Source organism: Otolemur garnettii, unplaced genomic scaffold, assembly GCF_000181295.1.
Source record: "Otolemur garnettii isolate 467f Iridium unplaced genomic scaffold, OtoGar3 scaffold00148, whole genome shotgun sequence".
Taxonomy (NCBI): Eukaryota; Metazoa; Chordata; class Mammalia; order Primates; family Galagidae; genus Otolemur; species Otolemur garnettii.
Genome location: NW_003852543.1, coordinates 2,786,881 through 2,796,890, shown reverse-complemented (window position 1 = coordinate 2,796,890; position 10,010 = coordinate 2,786,881). Strand labels below are relative to the sequence as shown.

The following is a 10,010-nucleotide window of genomic DNA, read 5'->3' as shown; positions in this document are numbered from 1 at the left end:
TTTCATATAAAAGGTATAAATTAGTTTCATAATAGGGGTGTGTACATTGGATACTTTTTCCTCCATTCTTGTGATACTTTGCTCAGAAGAACATTCTCTAGCTCCATCCATGTGAACATGAAGGATGTAAAGTCTCCATCCTTCTTAATGGCTGGGTAACTTACTTTAATGTTGAATATCTTTTTTTACTTCTATTAGTTTTCATATATTTTCTCTTTTGATGTGCCTATTTGTCTTTTGCTCATTTAAAAAAACTGAGTTACCTTTTTCTTTTCTGGATATCCTTGACTTCTTCCTAACCTTAGGGGAAAAGTGTTCAATAGTTTACTGTAAAGTATGATGATGCGAGTTTTAGTTTTTTCTTATTGCATTTCACCAATTTGAGGAAGTTTGTTTCTATTCCTAGTTTGTAGAGAATTTTTTAAAAATCATAAATGGGTGTTTATTAAATGCTCTTTCTATATCTATTGAGATGATCATGATTTTTCTTCTTTGTTCTATATGGCAAATTACAACGATTAGTTTTCAAATGTTAAATGTTGGTTACACAGCTATGTACATTTGAATTCCTGAAATAAATTCCAATTGGTCATGATATATTGTCCTGTTTATTTATTGCTAGATTTAATTTGATAATATTTTGTTTAGGATTTTAGTTTCTGTATTCATCAGGGATACTGGTTTTGTAATTTTTCTTTCTTGTAATGTCTCATTATATCTTGGTATCATGCTTTTCTTAGCCTTATGAAATGAGAAGCATTTTCTCTTTATCTATTCTTTAGAAGAGTGTGTATAAAATTGGTATTATTTCTTCCTTACATATCTGGAGGAGTTCACTAGTCAAGCCATCTAGGCCTAAAGGTTTGTTTTGTTTTTCAATTTCTTCTTGTGCCAGTTTCTATAAATTACGGTTTTCTAGGAATTTACCTTTCTTCAATGTTGACAAATTTACTAGCATAGGGTTGTTTATAATATCCCTTTTTTGTCCTCTTAATGCAGCAGGAGCTATGATAATGTCTCTATTTCCATTTCAGATATTGATAATTTGTTTTTCTTTTGCTCTTTTTAAAATTTCTTGGTCAGTCTTACCAGGCATCTTTCAATTTTATTAATGTCTTCAAATAGTAAGATTCTGTTTTGGGGTTTTTTTTGTTTGTTTGTTTGTAACAGAGTCTAACTATGTTGCCCTTGGTAGAATACCATGGAGTCACAGCTCACAGCAACCTCAAACTCTTGGGCTTAAGCAATTCTCCTGCTTCAGCCTCCCAAGTAGCTGGTACTATAGGCACCTGCCACAATGCCTGGCTATTTTTTGGTTGCAGTTGTCACTGTTGTTTAGCAGACCCAGGCCAGGCTCGAATCACCAGCCTCAGTGTATGTGGCTGGTACCCTACTCACTGAGCTACTGGTGCCAAGTTGGATTCTGTCTTTTTTAAAATTTTTAAATTTTTGAATTTTGTTCATCTATTTTTTATTTCATTAATTTACACTCTTATCTTTATTATCTCATTTCTACTTTCATCAGGTTTAACTCGCTCTTCTTCTAACCTCTTGAACTGGTAACTTAGAGTACTGATTTTAAATCTTTCCTCTGCCAGGCGCTATGGCTCATGCCTATAATCCTGGCACTTTGGGAGGCTGAGGCAGGAGAACTGCTTGAGGCCAGGTGTTCAAGACCAGCCTGGGGAACACAGTGAGACCCTGTCTCTACAAAAAAAATAAAAAATAAAAAATTTGCTGGGCATGGTGGCACATGTCTGTAGTTCCACTTTGTGGGCTAAGGCAGGATTGCTTGCGCCCAGGCATTCAAGGTTACAGAGAGCTAGAATCATGCCATGGCACTCAAAATTAAAAAACAGAAGTCTCTCTTCTTTCCTAGTACATGCAATTAGAGCTATAAATTTCCATTTAAGCACTGTTTAGGTTATATTTCATAAGAAGTAAAGTTTTTAAGAGTCATTCAAACTGTTGTTTAGACCTGAGATCAGGGAGGAGATGAATGAAAAAGGACACAAAGGAAACTCTGTGAGGTGATGGCAATGTTCCATATGATGACTGGGGCATTGGTTACACAGGTGCCTAAACATTTTCAAAAATGCAACATTCTACACTTACAACCTGAACTGTATATAACACTGTAAGACAGGTACCTTCTCATAAGCAAAAAAATCTAAGGCTCAGAGGAGTTAATTGTAATGTACCAACATCACACACTTGACAACTAAAAGAGCCAAGGATTAAACCTACATCATCAGAACCAGTGTGCTTTCCACTCTACCACATGTTATTTTTTATATATTCATATACATGTGCAAACATACACATACATACTCTCTGTATGTGAATACAGAGAGAGACAGTATATGTTTAATGCAGTACATATTTAATATGTGTCATTAACAAAACATTTTTCTATCATCTTGGTGTGAATTGATTTAATTCCCCAATAATCTCACCTTATTGCCATCAAAAAGACAGAGGCGCACATGTCTGCTGAGAACCTGTATGCTTGTTCCTGGAAGAGGAATCATTTTGCAGCTCCATAGGGTCAAAATCAATGAAACACGACTAGGTCTTGACCTAATCTGAAAGAAAATTAGTTATAAAAAAGCTTATTTCTCTAACTTATAACACAAATCTATTTTCCAAAACACCTTTTACAAATACAACTTAATAAGATGTATATAGAGTTAATAAAAAAAGAGGAAAAAGAAAAATTTTTCACAAATACACAGACAGAGGAAAGGTTTCAATATTCTGCTCGTTTAAAATCAAAATCAGCCACTGCAGGTAAATTTTTCATAAAATTACATTTGAAATATTTGCATTTTTCTTAAATACATAAAAATAGCTAGTACTATCAGTCAAATGTATAACTTGACCACAAAATCACTGTATTCCTGTCCTTGAGTTCATGCCTACACAATGTGGGTAAGTGTAGGTAAACCCCAGCAAAATAACCAGTGACATCTGGTATTAATATTATTTAGCTAACTCCTCCTTGTTTTTATTCCAAGCAATTATTTGCAGTGCTCCTTCATTTCTTATATAGATGATTTGACAGAGAGAATGCACTGTTTGACGGGATTATTCAAATCTCCTTCACAGGTATAGCTCAGATTGTGAATAGCGGTTACTTTTTTAAGAACAGCTTTAATTACATTCTACTTTATGGCCACAGCTTTTAGATTTAAGTACCTTATATTGTAGCAAAAAGTAAAACACTATCTAAAAGTTTGTCATCTTTTCAATTCAAGAGCTCTCTGGGTACAAGTTCATAAAATTAAATGCCATTTATTCAATTACTAGTACACTAAACAGACCAAATACAACATATTTGTCACTCACAATAAAAGATACCTAATACTAGGCCACTGCAGTGGCTCATGCCTGTAATCTTAGCACTCTGGGAGGCTGAAGCAGGAGGAATGCTTAAGGTCAGGAGTTTGAGAACAGCTAGGCTGACACCACGGCACTCTACTTGGGGTGAGAGAGTGAGCCTATATCTCCAATAATAGTAATAATTATCATTATCATAAAAAACTTTAAAAAACAATTTTTAAGAGATTTATGTACCTAACACTAAGATGGTCACAGGCAATGCTCAGGTTAAAAGAGAAAAGGGTACTAAAATTCTACACCACCCATTCCACCAAACTTGATCACATTGTCCTCTTATTATTGCCTTGTGGCTGTAGAGAAGGTAAGGAGAAAAAGTAGGAGGTAAATAAGAAGGGGGCTGGCTCGGCACCGTAGCACAGCAAGTAGGGTGCCAGCCATATACACCGAGGCTGATGGGTTCGAACCTGGCCCAGGCCAACTAAACAACAATGACAACTGCAACAGAAAATAGCCAGGCCTTGTGAAGGGCACCTATAGTCCCAGCTACTTGGCAAGAGAATTGCTTAAGACCAAGAGTTTTAGGTGCTGTGAGCTGTGATGCCACAGCACTCTATCAAGGGGGACATAGTGAGACTCTGTCTCAGAAAAAAACAAAAAAGAAGGAGGTTGATGTGCTCTCATGTAGTTTATGTCTGTCTAAAAAGGAAGACAGTAGAATTAAATATCAAACATTCCTAACTTCAAATACTGGGTACCAGTACTCTTAGCACTATCAAGAAAGGTATACTAATCATAAAGCACTTCCCACTTCCTTATTCCTGTCTAATTAGAATAATAGTACTCCTATTAATAACAATGATGATGATACTGGCTAACATTTACTGAGCTCTTATCACCTGTCAGGCATCATTCTAAGCCATTCACACAGATAATGGAATTCTCACAACAATTCTACTTTAGAACTATTATTATTATTATTCCCTTTTTAAAGATGAAAAAATTGAGGCAAAGCATAATTAAGATAGAAACTTAATATTGTTTTCTTTGTAACAATGGGTGAAAAGAGCAATGGCCTTAAAGAAGACAAAGTGAAGGTAACAAGTCCAAATGTTCCCTTAGTTATGAAAATACCACTATTGCAAAATTACAACACAGAAATAAATTTTTCTTTTCTATAGTTTATCAATTGACATATTATTTGCTTACTTGCAACCATGACAAAATCTGGAAAAGTTACAGTTTTACACTTACAGTGCCTGCTTTAGCATCCCACATCAGATCTCTGAAGGCCAGTTGTGAAGGCGTGAGTTCTGGTTGTAAGAAGTAACTTGCTCGAAATTGATTACCTACAAAAATAGTTTTTCTTTTATTTTCTTACAAAAAAAGAATGGAATTCAAAACCAAAAAACAGAAGCAGCCCTTCCGCAGATAATCAACAACTCAGGTACAAGAGAACTTGGACCTTCCCAAGGTGATTCCTCTATAAGATGAGCTCATAGACAAAAATTGCCAAGTACAGTAAAATCCAAGAATTAATAAAGAAACAGGCCAAATGGAGGTAATGCTTTGAAAAAATTTTTCCAGGAAGAGAAGCAGAGAAAAGGTGGCTTTGGCTAGAGTGGGATAGGGTTGGAGGGGCTACCTCAGGGTGGGAGGTATTAAGAGTGGTACTATAGATGTGAAAATGAACCTTTGTAGGGTTCATTGACCCATGAATGGATTAACAAATTGTGACATATGTATACCATGGAATACTATGCAGCCATAAAAAGATGGAGACTTCACATCTTTTATGTTTACCTGGATGGAGCTGGAACATATTCTTCTTAGTAAAGTATCTTAAGAATGGGAAAAAAAGTATCCAATGTACTCAGTACTACTATGAAATCAATAAATAACCACCTACATACTCATATGAATGGCAAAACATAGCTATAGCCAGAAAGTAGAAGGGAAGAGGAGAGAGAGGGGAGGGGAAGGGGAATATGGGAGGAGGGAGGGAATTTGGTGGACCTCACCTAATGTGCATGATGCAATGGTACATTTCAAAGCTATTAAGAAATGAGTATTATTGTGACAGATGTATTACTTAGTTCAATATAAACATTTCACATTGCATATTGAAGCAGTATCCTGAACTCCATAAATGCATCAATATACAAAGTTATGATTTAATAAAAAATAATTAATTTTTTTTTAAAAAGTAAAAAAAAGAATCACCTAAAAAAATAAATAAATAAAACTAGCTGGATGTTGTGGCAGGCACCTGTAGTCCCAGCTTACTCGGGAGGCTGAGGCAAGAGAATTGCTTGAGGCCAAGAGTTTGAGGTTGCTATGAGCTATGGTGCAACGGCACTCTACCAAGGGCAACAAAGTGAGAGACTCTGTCTCAAAAAAAAAAAAAAAAAAAAGAAAGAAAAGAAAAGAAAGAAAGAAAGAAAAGAAAACTACACAGTAGAAATAAAGCCCATACCTCACCTTCTGTGAAGGTCCACAGCACTCAGGGGAGAGGCCTGCTTGCTTTGGGGGTCATTCTCCCCCTCCCACCCCCTACCCCCCAGGCAGCTACACCAGAAGCAAGTGATTTTCAAATTTTTGCTGGACTGCCTGAGCGCCCACTTACAGAGAGTATCTATAGACAGCCAACGGTCACCCCGTTGTCATCCCCCCCCCGCCCAGTCTGGCCCCATGGATGGCACTCCATCCCTTCTGGGATGGAGGAGAATGTGTTACAACTTTAATCTTATTAAAAAAAGCAAACTGTGTGACCTACCTACACATATGCAACCCATGTGAAACTTAGTATTAAGAACTATGTAAGATTAAAAAATACAATAAATGCTTGTGTCTAAAAAGAAAAAAAAGAACCTTTGTGGGGAAAGGCACCAGCTAAAAATACAGAAAACAGCTGATAATCAAAGGAGTTGTTTTGAAAAAAGAAAGGGGCTGGAACTCAGAGCACATATAAAAGGTCTGGCCTCTGGTAGGATGAGGGATCCTTCCTCACTGTCAATAGGAAGGACATGGAAAATATGAGCATCAACAAAGAGATGCGAGATTCAACACCTCTGTGGACAACCTGTTTTGCCTACAATAGAGCAATTAGATGCTCACCTTGACTGCTTAAGTAAGAGTGCAGTGGCTGATAAGCACATATTACCTTCCTCCAGAAGCTGGTAGAGTGTGGAAGGCCTGAACCCTGCAGGAATAGCTCCCATTGAAGTTAATACATCAACAGTGTTTATCTGCTGAAGATAATAAGAACAAAATGGATTGGTTTGTTTTCACTCCTGTTTCTTCACTTCTGTGATACTTTCTCTTTATCAGTAGAGCAACTATAACCCAAATAAGGAAAATCCCCATGTCCAGACTTTAGTGGAAAAACACTATAATTTAACCCCAAATTCCTGAAAAGATGCTGTTACCAAATCCTGGCCTCTCCCAAAGACCTAAGCTCTACACAGTGCCTGAAGTGCAGAGCTGTGTGTTTCAAACCAGCTGTTTCAAGTACAGCTGAAACCAAAACGTCCCTGCTCTTTTCCTGTCTTACTCCACAGTGCTGCCATTATAAGTTCATAGCTGATATGCTAATAACTGATATGCACTAATGAAGTAATGAACTTTTTAATGTATATGTATATGTACACTCACACACACATATCCTTGTAAGTAATAAGGAGAGAAAAGGTTAAGAAGGATACTTTCTAAACTGTTAAATGGTGATTACTTACAGGAGTGAAGGAAAGAATTTTCATCTTAATGTAACAAAATTAGCCACGTTATGCAATTTTTTAAATTATAGGATTACAGACAATAGTAACTGAAATTTAATATCATTTTTCATCCAAATGACAAAAATTTCAGGTAGGATCAATGAGAATGTATCCAAGCTCTCAAATCATACATGAATGAGATTATCTACTCTTTTTCTATAAAAGGCCTAATAAGAAATGTTACTTGGATCACAGGCTTACTAAAGCAGAAATGTATCTCTTCTGCTCTGTACTTTCTATGTTCTACACCCTGTTTAAGATCCACTGCTATGGCTCAGTGCCCATAGCTTAATGGTTAGGGCGCCGGCCACATGCACCAGGGCTGGTGGGTTTGAACGTGGCCTGGGCCTGCTAAACAACAATGAGAACAACAATAAAAAAAATAGCCGGGCATTGTGGGAGGCACCTGTAGTCCCAGCTACTTATGAGGCTGAGGCAAGAGAATTGCTTAAGCCGAAGAGTTTGAGGTTGCTATGAGCTGTGATGCCACAGCACTATACCAAGGGAACATAGACTCTGTCTCAAAAACAAAAAAAAAGATCCACTGTAATCTTCCATATCTATCTCTTGGTTCTACATCTGAGGTCAGTCAAAACTCTTAGGTAATAAAACCAGACATCATTAGCAAGACAGAAGATACTAACCTCTGAGATAGCTTTCTGAACAGCACTCCAGTGAGAATCAGTTCTGGGGAAACAAAACAGCAAAGGAAGTGAGAGGGTAGGTTACACCCATTCACTCAATTAGAGAACTTCACTTATGAGAGAACAATGTTCGTAATTGTCAATAAATTCTGAAAATTGGATGGTCTTTAGATGAAACTAATACAGAACTAAATAACACTAAAAATGTTAAAGTAATAATGATATTTAAGCAAATAACAACATGAGAAGCTCTCAAGGTGCACACTGTCCCCATTTTAAGAAATTCTTGAATTATTTATAATGGAAAAAAAAAAGATAGTTTCCTAAACCTACTTTGATAAATCCTCTCACACCTCTGTACCTTTGCTTGACTTTTGCTCCATCTGCTGTTTCATCCACTACCTCGACATCTTCTTCAGTGCCCTCTTCACTTGATTCTTGGCCGCCTTCTTTGTCGTAAGGCTGAAAAATCATTGAAATATGTATTTCTTAACTACTGCAAAAGATCAATCAGTAATTTCAAAAAGACTCAACCATAAATAGAAATTTAGCATATGATGGGTTTATCAAAAAGCAATGGAAAAATATTTTCAACACATGGGTGATAATTTCACTATTTGAGGAAAATGATAAGAACTGAGGTAGACAGTAGGCCTAATCAAAAAAAAATTCTAAATGGAGAATTTTTCAAATAAAAAAGAAGATAGAAATATTAGAAATATGAAAGTATTAGAAACAAACAATCTTGAGATAGGAAAGCCCTTTCCTATTATATGAAAGGCAAACACTGTAAGTCAAAACATTGACAGATTTAGCTACAAAAAAATAAATATGGGTGAAAGTCAACACAGAAAATATCTAACATAAGTATCTAAGGGTTATTTTCTTTATTATTAAAGTATCATAAAAGTTCTTATAAATCAAAAAGAGAAAAATGTTTTAAAAATCCTTCAGAAGGGCTGTGTGTGGTGGCTCATGCCTGTAATCCTAGCATTCTGGGATGCCAAGGAGGGTGGACAGCTTGAGCTCACAAGTTCGACACCAGCCTGAGTAAAAGCAAGATCCCATCTCTACTAAAAATCAGAAAAACTGAAGCAATAATATCACTTGAGCCCAAGAGTTGGAGGTTGCTATGAGCTATGATGCCAGAGCACTCTACCCAGGGCAATAGCTTGAGACTCTGTCTCAAAAAAAAAAAAATTCCTCAGAAAAAATGTCCAAAAAAACTAAAAAGTCAAGTCACTAAGATGACAATACTAAAAATTCCTCAGAAAAAATGTTCAAAAAAACTAAAAAGTCAAGTCACTAAGATGACAATACTAGTCATACTACTGAAATGCTGCTCAGCCTCATCAGGAGTACAACAAATGCAAATCAAAACTACAATGACATCTTTTTGCTGGTCACATTGGCAAAAATATAAAAGACCAGTAAGAGCCATAAGTGTGTGGGAAAACAAAGCACTGTCTGATGTTGGGGGTGGGAGTACAAGTTGGTACTTTTCTAAGGGGCAGATGGATACATGAGAATAAGAGGTAAACCCTTTAAACTGGTGATGAACATCTATGAGTTTATCTAAGTGGAATAATTAGGAATGTCTGCAAAGATGTATGTACAGCTTGATCCAACAGAGGTTGCTGGTTGGCTACCACCTATTTTCACTTCTTTCCTGACAAGAGCCCTGCTTTTAACAATAAGCCAGAGAAAGACTACATAGTCTAAGCCTTCCATGCAACTAGGTGTTGCCAGGGAACTAAATGCTGGTCAACAGGCTACAATTAAAAGTTGTTTGTGTAACTTCCAGGAAATTTTCTTAAAAAGGTAGCAGCTCATGCCTTTTGATTCCTTTTTTCCCTTTCCCTTTTGGGGGCTTGAAATCATTAAAATAAATAGTAGCCAACCTAAAACTAAAGAGTTAACTCTAGAAACAGCAGCTTCACATCTAACTACAGAGTGAAATATTAGATAAAGCCTCGTTTTTCTCCACACTCTTCTACACTCGAGAGAAATGTGCTTTCATTTTATTTAAGTCACTAACCTTTTGCAACTTATAGGGAAAGATAATCCTATAGTCTTCACAACATAATTGATAGTGATTATAGGTTGAAAACAAGCTAAACATCCATCTATACAAGATTGAAATATTTGCTGCCATTGAAAAAGATGATCTAGGCTCGGCGCCTATAGCTCAACTGGCTAAGGCGCCAGCCACGTACACCTAAGGTGGCAGGTTCGAATCCCCAGCCCGGAC

The 10,010-nt window shown here is 36.5% G+C and overlaps 1 protein-coding gene across 1 annotated transcript in view; it reads right to left on the bottom strand.

Moving 5' to 3' along the window:
- NPHP1 (nephrocystin 1) overlaps window positions 1–10,010 on the bottom strand; it is a 60,989-nt gene that overhangs the window by 31,704 nt on the left and 19,275 nt on the right. Inside the window, exons 7-11 of the mRNA XM_012811032.1 lie at window positions 8,121–8,221; window positions 7,760–7,802; window positions 6,503–6,590; window positions 4,594–4,688; window positions 2,457–2,585 (exon numbers count right to left, since the gene is read on the bottom strand). Coding sequence (XP_012666486.1) covers window positions 2,457–2,585; window positions 4,594–4,688; window positions 6,503–6,590; window positions 7,760–7,802; window positions 8,121–8,221 — 456 coding nt within the window. The remainder of the gene's footprint in view (window positions 1–2,456; window positions 2,586–4,593; window positions 4,689–6,502; window positions 6,591–7,759; window positions 7,803–8,120; window positions 8,222–10,010) is intronic.